Raw genomic sequence first — 13,878 nt, 5'->3', positions numbered from 1 at the left:
GTGATCGTGATCGTGATCGTGATCGTGATCGTGATCGAGTATGGTTACGGCGCCTTTAGCAACAGTCCAGCAGTATCAAAGTGGGGAAGACCCGAAATGGGCTTCACGCGTACCAAGTGGGGAATCGAACCCAGGTCTTCGGTGTGACGAGCGGACGCTTTAACCATTAGGCTAACTCACCTTCTCCATTTATACTTGATCCACACCTATTTCCTGGCGGTTGTGATATAACTAGGATATTGCTGACGACACATTTGCTCCAGATTTTCATAAAGGATTTACGCACCTGTTATTCGTGAGCTCCTGGAGCTGGTTTCTGTTTCCAGACCCGTTTTGGTAATCCATCGAGTGAAACTGAAACACTATCTCTGTTGAGTTAGGTTTCTCGTTAACTTCCAGATTAACAGATATCATAAAATTTGAGTTGGCAGACAAATGAAGTGGATTGTAAATTAATTGCCCACGCGTGCTGAGTCCAGCAACTGTCCCGGTCCTCGAGATTATTGTTGTACAGAACATGTGCGGATACAGATTTTTGGAGCGAGAGGGATAGGTTAACCGCGATCCCATCACAATTTCCAGTTATATTATAGCGAGCAAGTTGATTGTGGGTGGAAAACGATGTGTGTCTCAGACGTTTACTTCTCTAGTGAAACTCGCGAATTCGGGCCTGGAGGTGAAGGACCCAGAAGCATAAATGGGACGTGCCGAGATTCAAACCAACGATCACAGGTTCCTGACATGATCAGGGGAGGCAACCATCTGAATTGTTGCTGGTTATTTGCCTGGGTCGGTAGAGCACCAGCAGGTTCTTGAGTGTGTATGGCTTTACGCCGCTTATAGCAAAATTCCCGCAATGCTATGACGGGAGGTGGGGTAGTCTAGTGGTCACAGCGTTCACTCGTGACGCTGGAGACTCCTGTTTGATTCCCCACATGGGTAGGCTACAATGTGTGATGATGCCCGTCCCTGGTGACGCACACACACAAAAAACACACACACACACACACACACAGACACAGAGACACACACAGACACAGACACACACCTCTGTGGAATATTGCTAAAAGCGGCGTATGAGCACTTACTTACTCAAGCTCACAGAACAGATCCGGGGGAACGACGCTCACTCGTGCTATCAACCATATGGATATTCCCCGGTATCGAGAGAGAGAGAGGGGGAGTGAGAGAGAGAGAGAGGGAGAGAGAGAGGTAGGTGAGGGCAAGCTCAGGCACACGGACAGCAGACAGAAAATTGGAGGGGTATTCAAACTAAGTGCAAACCATGTACGCTGTAACCCACTCCAGGTGTATGTGAACAAGATGTATATGTCAAACATTATCTTCAAGTTTCTCCTTAAAAAAATATTACCAGTACAAACGCTACTGGGAGACATTATTCTGTAACACGAGTTGCTGCACACGAATATTCTTCCTCTCATTCAGACTGTTATGCGTCTGTCAGAATTTAGCTAATGAATTCTTCATTAGTTTGTGTGAGTCAGTGTGTTTACTGGGGATATGTGCTTTAACTTTGGCGGAACCATTCCCTGCCACACTATCCAAATGTGCAACCTTTTGCCTTAATACTCCCCGCCCATTGGTCGACAGGGTAGATTCCGTCATTTTAACCCCTGACCTCGATCCTGATTGGTCGAACGTCTATCCTCGCCGAGCGTGTGAGCGTGTTTACATGAGACAACTCGTGCAGGCAGAAGTCCGCTTCAGTACTCGTCCAATTCACATTGATTTTCTCTGAAAACTATGTGAGTTAAACAGTCGCCAAGAAGTTGGATACTTTTTTCACAAGCCCCTGCCTACTGTACGAGTTGGGGGATAGTTCAAGCGGCTTGTCAGAGAAATATCCCTTCCTACGGTTTAGCCAGTGACCACCACACAGTTGTGCAACTGTCAGTGCCAATTTGGACTGTGAGAGTATGCGAATGTCACCGGATTATAGTTGACCAGCAATGTGGATAGACAACCAAACAAGATGCTGACACACCTAGCCATCCTCTGTTGCTGCGTCATTTATACAGGTAAGTCGGCAAGTGAATCGGTCGATAACTTGACTGACAGGCGTGGCCTACTTTTTCTGCATGGTTACATACACAGGTGGATAGGGCCGTGCTATATGAAACATATCGCACGTACAACATGATAACAACTGGGTGATAACAGATTTATTATCCCACCAAAGTCGTGAATTCCTTGGTGCTTCTCTTTCTTTTGATTGTATAATTGCCACGGTATAGTTCATGACAGATATTATCATCATATCATGACAGATATTAGATCTAGGTAATACTGTATAGCCTGTATACATAATACAGACGTTGACAAGAGCTATTTGTTTCAATTCCTGTTCGCCGTCGGGATATATTTTCTTTTTGTGTTTCGGTGTTTTAGTCAGAAAAAGGACTGGTGACTGTTGGGTAAAGAATGCCTGGTACAGACAGATACAGATGTACAGCCTTGTATTATGTAAGGGTTTGGGTCACTGAATACATCGATTTGTACCTAATAGTTTAATACATCATCATGCATGCGGTGTAAGTAAGGTCAGGTGTAAGGCAAAGTGTTTCTGCCTCTATGACATCGCTTCTGATGTTATTGATCTAAATACAGGATTGTTGTGTTAATATTTGTAAATACTATTTTACAAATGCAAACATAAATGGCACAAGTGTTAGTGCTTTTTTAGATGTATGTACAGTTCAAATGATAGTCATTTTTCTGTAGGGCAAAATGTCTGGAATAAATATTACTGTTACACAAAATCTGAAACGTTATTTTGTTATATATTATCATCAAATTTCTTTAAATATTTTAATGGATATGGAGTTGTTTTGGTTAATCGCCATGATTAAGTGATGTAGTAAGATTAGAGATGTAGTTATTGTTTGCAGTAGAAGTGTCCTTAAGTGTATTTATTCTGTAACAACAAGTTGAGAATATTGTTATGCTATCTGTGAAATACAGACTTAAACACTGAGTGCTATTATGGTGTGCATAGTAGTTCCTCATCCACCAAACTGATAGCTGAGCAGAAAGTATTTGACTTGGAGGTGGTTGGCCATGTCATGTTCAGAGAGCCATTGATGGCAACACACACATTTTCACTTATTTTGACATGCAGTTCAAAGACTTGGACTCTCATTTCTGGAAACCATAAAGAATTTGAGCAGTGTCAAAGTGTTACTAGGAATGAAAATTTAGTATATTCTGATTTTTTTAAAAACATGGCATTGATTGACTTTGCTTGTTAATTGATGTTAAATGAATACACCATAGATCTGCTGAACAAAAATGCTATTAAATGGATACTACCTAGCACTGCTGTATGCTTCATCTCCAGTGAATTCCTGCAACTCAACTGTCCCCTGTACTGTTGCTAAACAGAGTGTCACATAATATTCTTTGTAATGAATGTTTAATGCGTTTTATGTTCAGTTTCTGTAGTTAGTGAAAATGAGAATTTTCATTCTGTTGACTGAGTGTAGATAATTTGGCGGGTAACACAAGCTTGTGAGACTGACATATACAGTCATCCAGTAACTGATCTATTAATTGTTGATGTCATAACAGCTGCTCTGCTCCCATTTATGTTGATGTAATTGGGTGAAAAATGTTATGGTAATAGCGATAATTATTTGATTATTCATGACAACGATTCATCACTCGTAAGTCTTATGATTATGTGACAGTTTTCAAATGATCAAATTTTGAAGTGACTGTACATTTTTAATTAAGATGCAGTAAGACATTTATCACTTAATGTAGAATATTCTGGAATATTTTTTCATGAAATATATCTAATTTATAATATCCATATCTAATTTATAATATACTTAGAAAATGGTTTGAGTAATAAATTGATCAAACATATAATTTTTTAAAAATTTTGACACTACTGGTTATTCATTTCCAGTTTTCCATATTCACGATTAACGATGAGAAAGTTTTGTTAGTTTGCTTTTTAATGCTGAATTGGTCATTGTCCTCTTATCATGCGTTGAGTCAGATCCAGATTGATCATTGACTGATGTCATGAACAATGACCAGTGCCATGAGGGTCAAGTGGTGAACCGAGAGTTGACCACCTGCTCACCGCAATCTTCCTAGCCCCGGTCTTCCCTCAGCAAGGGAATTTATATGTTGATGAGAGTCAGTTTCCACCAAGGCTTGCATTATGGCCTTATTTCCTTTTTTTACTGTCAGTTGTGTATTAGCAGATATTTTCCAAATGTCTTCATGTTTTTAAACAAGGTGTACTTGAGATATGATACACTCAGTGAGGTAGGACCTGATTTGTTGGAATAGAGATCTTGGTTATCAATCAGATAGTCTTTACTTGGTGCCACCATTGTGTTTAAATCAGACACTAGCAATGTTATAGGTGAAGCCTGATTGGTCAGTCGGGGTGACATATCTAATACAAGCTGCAAGATCAGTCATGAAATTCCTGTATTAACAGGACGGGAAAGGACTTTTGCAATCCTTGAAAATGCTTCACCCCATTTAGTAGTAATGTTAGCATGGGCGTAGCTACCATTATGAAAAAAGCCTAGGCCTACGCGTGATCTTTGCTATTATAGTTAGACAAGCTTTCAGTAATATGTAAATATAAAGCTTTGTAGCCTATGATGCTTATACACTCAAAAATGGCTTGCTGCATACCAGATTAGATAAGATTATTCTTCAGTCATAGGTCTCAACTATCAGGATTGCCATGTAGCTGGAATGTCTTTCAGTGCGGCATCAGACAACAAACTGTCAGGATCAGGTGGTTAGCATCTCTTACGTGGTTGATCATGATGGTTTTGATCACATCCCAATTGCTTCATAATGTTAGCTGACCGATTGCCAGGTCTAGACTCATATATTTAACAGGACCTCCATAATATGGTTGGAATTTTGCTGTGTGACAAATAAGCGTACGCTCTGTAACAAAAGCAGGGATTTCTGGTGCCTGCCGCAGATTCGCTTTTGTAGAGCAAAAACAGATGTAGATTATAAGGATATAAAAAGATGTGCACATGAATAATTCGAACATGTTTGCTTGTTTGTTGCCGCATTCAACTATATTCCAGCTGTATGACAGAGGTGTGTAAAAGCAAGTCTTGACCAAGTAAATCCAGTGATCAATAGCATGAGCATTGATCTACAAAGCATAGATATGATATTACATCTGTTAACCAATGCGGCAAGCCTGACCACCCAATCCCATTACTTACCCGTTACGAGAAGCATAGATTGGTGAATATCAGATCAAATGAGGATTGTCCACAATGAGTACATAAATTTATATAGTTGAAATTCCTCCTTTCACTAAGTAAACACCAAATGGGCGGGCGAGTCCATGTGTGAAATGCACATTATATCAGAAAGTTAAACTACCTCCTCCTCATCATCATCATCCTCATCCTCATCCTCATCCTCCCTTTCTCACAGAATTTAGATACAAGCATTGGGATTTTTTTTTCGTCAGAGTAGAGAATATGAACCTGTTCCCCTTTGGCAGTGCTTGGGCAATATGAACCATTGTAAACACAGACCCAAAGGCATCATCCATTAGTCAGTGAAAGTGTCCCACTTACACTTTTCACTTATGTACCAGTCAATCCACAGGGCTGTCTAGTTGATCAACCAAGACCAACCTAACAAGAACCGCACCCGCACACACCTCCCCCACCTCCCACTGTATTGTTGTTAATATTTTTCCCATTGTGTAATGACCTTGTAATGCTGTAACCATGTTTAGTAACGAGTGCAATCAGGGGATTATAAACATGCTATAACTCCCTCATTACCTCCTCCTATTGTGTAGCGCCACTATCGCTGGGTACACAGGTTGTCAGACAGCCGGCCGTCTGACTGTAGCAGGTGGTATCAGAGCAGCTTTCTAAGCCTGTTGTATACCTCTGTGTGTTTAGAGCATTTGGACCTTGTGATTGGCAGGATTACCAGCAATACCAGCAAACCAATGTCTGTGCTCCTGAAGTGTGATGGATTGGCTATCAACAGGGTGTTAATCATTATAATCACACAGTCTTGGTCTTCCTTAGTGTCTGCGACCACTGAAGTAAACCTTTAAGCCTTTATGTGCACTTGGGTCCAAATATCTCTGATGTTTGATTCATGGATGCTGTTAGTCCTTGAGCAAATCTTACAGCTTTCTATTTATCTCATATTAAACTCCCAATTTTATAATTTGAATTTGCTGTTGTATAACAGTGTTTATTTTATACGTATGTAAAACGAGTCAGTGTGGATCTTTTCTGTGACACATGATGTGGTGCCTGACATATACAGAGACTGCATGATACTGAAGCGTAGATGAAATTACTGTTAGCCTGTGTCAGAGTAACTGAAAACATCTGACAATATCGGCAACTGATGGCAGCAGGTGTGTACTCAATACTGAAACTAGACCAGCTTTAATGGGTGTGTAGAATTACATTGTCATATATGTAAACCATATCTCAACACTTACTTAATCTGCGTCTCAGGCCCAAGAAAATACATTAATAAAGGCGTCAGATTCTAGTCTAGATAGCCACTTCTCTGAGCTTTTTGTTCCATTTTGATGGTTTTTTTATAATTTGAATGTTTATACCTGTTTATAACATGGGTTTATTTCTGGAAGTAAATGTCAGTCTGTCACTTTTTAGTTGGTTGGTTTAGCTAGAATTAACCTTTTCTCACTAAAAGAAAAAGCATGATGCAGAAAATGATACATCGAAACATGATATATGATACAATTTCTTTACAGTCTGCTTGTTTCAACATTAGCTTTCAGATGTCTGTTTGCTGCCCATGTAGCAGAATTTGTGATTAGTTAATGTGAATTCATCAATTACATTTTGTTGAGGATGATTGAGAGGTTTATACACTCTGAGACATGTACTTTGCTTTGAGTGGAGTATTTTATGTTCAGGTTTGAGTATGTAAATACGTGATAGGCCTCATATATTTCACTAACAGATTCTGAAGCGGTTTAAATGTCACAGCACTTTTGAGCACCTCATAGACAGTGGCTTCCGGCAGAATGATAATTGGTAGAATGACAGGAAGATGGCTGAGGTTAGGTGAAATAGGGTTTAACACAAGAATTGAAAATATTTCGCCCTTATGACGATGTGCATGTATGTGGGTGGAGCTGCTTGTATTGTTGTATGGTGCTAGACCACTGAGATACCATGCCGCAGTTACCATGAATACCCCACTCAGACACATTATTCTGACTCAAAGTCAACAAGTCAGTGTATGCAACAATTGCCAGATGGCCATTAGGACCTGCAGGCTTTAAAATCTACAGGCCCAGAATAAAATCTGCAGGCCCATTTTATTACAGTCAAACCAATAAAAACAAAATAGACTACCCTCTACACAGTTTGAAGCTGTTCTATTCTGTCATTGTATGGAATGACATCAAATTCCTGTTGACAAAATAAATTGCCACGTAATTTACCAAAGGTCATAAGGGCCTGCAATTGTTTCAAACTGCCGGCCCAATACAATGACAACTGGTGCTGTGCCTCTGGGCCGGCAGTTATTTTGAAAGCTGCAACCAGTCCTTGGTGTAACCAGTAATGCCAAGTGCCAGGCAGGGATCAACAAGTACCATATTTGGACATCTTTCAGTATGAGGCGTCCGGGATCAAACTCCCAACAGTTCTCTCTCTTACAGGAAGAAGGGAGTGAGATCAGTTGGTACAATGTTACAGTTGTTTGTTACAGTTGCTTGTTACAGTGTGCACTACGGTGTAAACGGTGTAATTGTGACACTGTGTGCTACAGTTTAGAATCTTAGTATTTGTTACGCTATCTGTTCTGCAGTTTAAACTCTTGATTCTCCTTTTACTGTTAAACTCATGGTACATGAACACACTGTTGCTAAGTTGTCAATGCATGTGTGTCTAATGTTCAGTAAATAACAACTGCACATGCTCAGATGCCTTGAGCTTGTTATTGATAAGAGTTTCAGTGTAACATGTTATTTTGATAAACTCAAATCTTGTTCAGGTCCCACAGAGTTCACAATATCAATTGTATGTGCATATTCCTATGTGTATTCGACACAATATTTGTGTCTGGTTGAACCCTGATAAAGATGACTGCTACTGACAAGATCCTTACATCACAGTCATGAAGATTTTCTCGATGGCAAGTGATGCATTATATAGCATATCAGACATATGTAGTCTGATGATTCAATCTGTGTTACCTTACATGTCATACCGTTTTCATATAAGGTTATGTGGACAAATTACAATATAAGACTTGGTGTCTTCTTTCAGTATAAATACAGTTTGTTTTCATTTGTTTGTAATTAGTACAGCATTGGAAAGAGTAGCTCTCTGTGTGTCAATATCTGGCCAGTTCTATATATACCACACCAGTGAATTCATTGGACCACTACTGTATGACATGGATGACTACTGTATGGCATTGACCTCTGCTAAAGGACCATTTCTGCATGACATCGACCACTACTGTATGACAGGGACCTGTGCCAATGGACCACTGCTGTATGTCATTGACCTCTGTTAATGGACCACTGCTGTATGACAAGGACCACCACGGCATGGCTTGGACCACTTCTGCATGACATGGAGTAGTACTGTTTGACATGGACCACTACTGTAAGACATGGCCCTCTGCTCACAAAACATTGCTGTATGACATGGACCACTGTTGTATAACATGACCTACTACTGTCTGACATGGACCACTTCTGTATGGATACCATTCAGTCTTGTGGTTTTGATACTTTATAATATCACAATTTCTGGGCATATATCATGTTAGGAAAGAAAGTAGTCAGTTGTTTCTAGGGGTAAAGTTAATTTTTTCAATAATATGCAATATGTCTCTCTCTGCACTCTGTGCCCTAAAAGATGTTCTAAAATGAATTGCTAACAGCCCATTGGTTAATGTGTTTCTTAAAAATGACTCCTATGCAAGTTTGATTCTAAACATTCAGGCAAACCAGCTGTGGCCATGACTGGAATATTCAGTATATCAAATACATTTTTACTCCAAGCTTAGGTACGTCCAGACCAAACTGAAGCAAGCACTGACATCACATGTGAAAACATCAGGAACGGAAAGGCTATACTGAAATGTTTTAATTATTCAAGAAATGTTTGCATTGACTAAGCATTAGTCCAAGGAAAACCACACTGAATCACTGTAGCTATTCTTCGGCCTCAGTCTACATCCTGTACTCTATATCCTGTACTCATGTCCTCTGTCCGCAAATATCTACACTGCATCCTATCGACACTATTGTATACCGTCCATGTTCCAGTGGCTGTATACTTCTATATGCACAGTCCACACCCAACAATGTGTAAACTACTCACTGTCATCTAAGTACGCTTCAAAACACGTAGGACTGAAAGGGTAATAATCAATAAGTATGGGAAAACATGATTTCATGTCGACTATCGACAAGCATGGAGAGTAAATGACTACACATATGAATGGAAGGAACGGCTGTTGATTCGTAATGTTGCATCTGTGTGGCCATGTAACTTTAGGATCCGTGTGAAGTCTTGGATGAATGAGCATTGCAAAAAGATGATCTGTAGGTCATACACAAGTCCATCAGCTATGAGTCATCGATGATGAGGGAAGGGGTTCCATATTAAGAGGCTCTTTGTGGGTCCAGTGGACCAAGTAATAACGAATTCATGACATGTACTTGATAACTTAGGTAGTTGATCAATCCAGGCCTTTGTGATTTGTAGGTATGGAAGTAATCATAGCAACCAGAGGTTAGATTTAATGGCTGTTTCGGAATCATACTGACTACGAATGCGTGTAGTGTCAGTGTTCATTGACTTCATTCATTTCATTACTGGAAATTTGTGCATGTGGTTATTAAGTGTTATTAGGTGTACTTTAAAATACTAACAGGTACATATGCACCTTGTCATGTCGGTGGAGGTAATGCTGGCTTGATGTTTGGATGTTTTATCTCCGTCAGCAAGATTGTTTGTTGTTTAATGCTGCACTGAGCAATATTCCAGTTTTATGGCATCAGTCTGTAAATAACTGAGTTTGGACCAGACAATCCAGTGATCAACATTATGAGCATTGATCTACGTTATAGGCCTAGGGATATGATGACATGTCAACTAAGTGAGTGAGTCTGACCACCCGATCCTGATAGTCACCACTTATGACAAGCATGGCTTACAGAAGATCGGTTCAGACCGGATCCTTACAGGTCTACCAACAAGGTAGATCCAGCTTTGACTTGGCTGAGAGAGGGAGTGAGTGATATAGTGATGTTTTATGTTTTGTCACAGTAAGATGACCTGTACATACATTTTGTTATAGTAGTAAAGACAAACCAGTGGTCGATGTAATGAACAGAGATTCCTGACAGCAGGGTCATATATACACAGTTAGCCAGGCATGACCATTTGCATCTTCATGTAAATCAGTATCATGTATGAATACTGCAACACCTCCTTCCGGATGCATGTGTTGTCTATCTCTTTAGTGTAGTATATCATATCACCATAGAAGGTCTGTAATGTCTTGTGGATAGGGAGGAAATATATTAAATGTTATCTTTAAACATTTGTTATGAGAGCAGGGATTCTTATGGGAACAAATATGGGACCTATGTATAATTAATCCAGAAAGCTATCAAATTCCTTGAACATTATACACATTGTTGCCAAGGCCCTGAAAAGTAATTGTTTGTACATACTAAACTGTGCCACTGGAATTACCAACTTTTCTATTACTGTAATACAATTTTGATAGAAAACAAACTACTGCCTTCTGGGGAAGGTGCTTATATTATAATGGTGAAGTGAGGAAGCAATGAATTGACAAGACTTTCTAGTGGTTGTTGTACAGGGTTATATATACAAAGATACATGGGGATATAGTAAACAGAAGGATGGGAGTATGTAGTATATGGAATGGTACATTATTGTCATACAGTATTAAGTATCCAATGATAAATGATTATTATTTAATGTTCACAATGGGATGTGAGTACGCAGTGTATTTGAGGTGTGACAATACAGAAAATTCATGATGTGATGCGTATCGGGGTATCTTGGAATGATGCAATATGATTTGATGCACATCACAATGTGTTATCTTTACTTTTTTTCTTTAAAAACATATCTTTTGGTATCAAGTAACAGTATGGATTTTGATGAATATTTAGTGAAAATTAAAAATTTTAAAGTCAACGTTAGATATCATGATACGGAAAAAATTATTGATATATTTATCGTCCAACAAAGTGTTGCGATTATCAATACTATGATATATCATCACAGCTCTACTGTATATGCAATGGTTCATTATTGTTATACAGTATAAAGTACTCCATGATTATTTAGTGTTCACGGTGGGATGTGAGTCTGTAGTGTGTGCAGTGGCATTATACACTATGTGTATTGGTAAACAAAAACCTGTTCATGAAAAGATGTTCATATTGTGATATACAAAATAGTTGGGCTTTGGCATTTTTATCATTTTTTTTTACACAGAGTTGAAGACATCTGTGTACATCAAGTTTTGAAGTCATCACACAAGGCATGTGCATTTGGTAGGACTTAGATAGATATAGGTAGATATTCCAGCAAAGAAAGGAGCCTAATAAAATATCCAATTTTCTATGTCCTTTTTTAGATTTCACAACCAATGGTATGTATTTTTGTATATGTTGGATATCAGTAAGTATAATGATAGTGTAGAGATGTGATATCTGAGTTTGTTAATTATCTTTGTCTGATCCCAGGTCCAACACTGATGACATTTATCACTTATCAAAGTTCAACTTCTTGTTTAGATTTCAAGACGTTAACATCTAAATACCCTTCCTGGATATTCAATGAACAATATTCAGGTGATGAAAAGTACACATTAACAAAGAACTTATTTTAGGTAAAGACTTGAATATCTGAATGCTTTGAGCATTAGAGACTGGTAATCTGTGTTTGGGTTGGAGTGGGTTGGTGAGGATTTCCTCAGAAGTTTTTCATATACCATACTTAAAACATAAGGCACATTCCATTTTTAGGTGATATTATTTGGAACTCAAGCTGATTGTGCATGGATTCAGAAAAAGATGACTGCTTTCAAAATGTGTTTCATACAGATACCTACAGCATGCAGGTTTTGTCACCTTTCAGATGGTCATGGTACATAATGACATGTACAGTGAAAAATGATAATGTTTTACTGTACATTTCAGTGATGAAACCAGACTAAGAGTTGTTCTGATGTTGTTTTAAACTCAAGTAAACATTTTTGACATTACAGGCTTCTGTCATATCCGGAATTTCTATTTACAAGTGACAGATTTGAAGCTTGAACAGGACAGAGCATTGTGGTACATTCTAGTAATGTTTCACAGGCAGATTACAATAATAACAATCACACAGAAATAGTGATGATGGCAGACACATGTCTGGTCAACTAAGGGTGACAACTCATACACAAGACCTTTTCATGAAAACGCCTGTAGTATGAAACCATGTTCAAAGTCCATCTCTAATATGAGCTTCTCATAGCTACAGATATTAGAGTGAGTAGACACACAAATCATAATAGGCTGCACAGATGGAACCTCCATACCTGACATCCATATGATATCCCACAATTGCCAAACATCGTGGGTATTAAGAATGGTAGTATTAGACCACACATTGTAGGGCAAATGTTGTGTTTTCATATGAATCTAGGTTTTCTTTGTACCTCCTTGACAGGTGCAACAATGGTGCCATAGACAGAATGCCATCAACATTAGAATGATGATTTGGACCGGACTTGGTAATGGTGTGGGGTGGGCTGACTGATGGGCACAACACATTTACATGTTATTGTGGGACTTCTCACTGGACAGCACCACCATGACAACATCCAGGATGTATATGTCATGTCATTTGTACACCACCATGGATGTTGTGTTGCATTTCAAGATGACAGTGAAGCTCATTTCTGGTGTCCCTTGAAATGATATTGCCCGATTATTGCTGGAAGCAGTCACTCACTCACTCACAACACTGTTGATTTATGAACTTGCATTTCTTTTATGAATTGACTGGTTCTTTTGGCATTCTAGATGATGAAACGTGTCTTTCATATGCAAAGTGTTGAGTGCCCAAGTACTGTTTCTGAAGACATGTCAGTGGTGTTGAGACAGAGTGTATCCTTCAAGCTCAAGGTCTGTCTGTATCAGAGGATCAAATGTTATTTGATGATGGCGTCAACATGAGTAGCTTCAAGAAGAAACGAAGCCCAAAGGAATTTGATGTATGTTTCATAAATTTCAAAAGATTTATCTTCAAAGTATTGTCTGTGACTTGAAAAATTAGTAACTTTCTTTTAATGATGTGAAGTAGTAGTATTTAAAGTAAGGAAATTAGTACTTCATCTTGATTGAAATGAATTCGCCAGGACTGATTGTTTTAGAGTGAGTAAGTTTAGTTTTTTCACTACACTCAGCTATATTCCAAATATATGGCAGCAGTCTGTAAGTAATCAAGTCTGGACCAGACAATCCAGTAATCAACACCATTAGCATTGATTAACCAGGTGACCTGTTTCATCAAAGTCAACAAGCCTGTCCAGTAAAACCAATTTGTCGCCTCGTATGACAAGCATGGGTTATTGAAGATCTAACCCAGATTTTCACTAGTTGTTTGATTAAGATAACAGGAGTCAGTTTGTCACCTGGGATTATTTGAGATGCATATCTGTAGTTATGACAACTCTTTGGTTCTATAGTATTCCCAGAAATTATTTAGAATCGTGTTGCGTCATGTAACTCATTACGTTTATTAACTTCTGGCGTTTTACTTACATAAACATGTTAAAACATCATCATTTTAC

At 38.8% G+C, this 13,878-nt stretch overlaps 1 protein-coding gene across 5 annotated transcripts in view; it reads left to right on the top strand.

Annotated features, from left to right (window-relative positions):
* The first annotated feature begins 1,685 nt into the window (after positions 1–1,685).
* Positions 1,686–13,878, top strand: part of LOC137278309 (limbic system-associated membrane protein-like) — a 126,346-nt gene continuing 114,153 nt past the window's right edge. For all 5 annotated transcript variants that reach the window (XM_067810572.1, XM_067810570.1, XM_067810569.1 and 2 more), the window contains exon 1: positions 1,686–2,039. In XM_067810572.1, coding sequence (XP_067666673.1) covers positions 1,994–2,039 — 46 coding nt within the window. In that variant the 5' untranslated portion in view covers positions 1,686–1,993. The remainder of the gene's footprint in view (positions 2,040–13,878) is intronic.

This window comes from Haliotis asinina, chromosome 3 (genome assembly GCF_037392515.1).
Source record: "Haliotis asinina isolate JCU_RB_2024 chromosome 3, JCU_Hal_asi_v2, whole genome shotgun sequence".
NCBI classification, from domain to species: Eukaryota; Metazoa; Mollusca; class Gastropoda; order Lepetellida; family Haliotidae; genus Haliotis; species Haliotis asinina.
The sequence above is the reverse complement of the archived record's forward strand: the minus strand, read 5'-3'. Positions and strand labels throughout refer to the sequence as shown.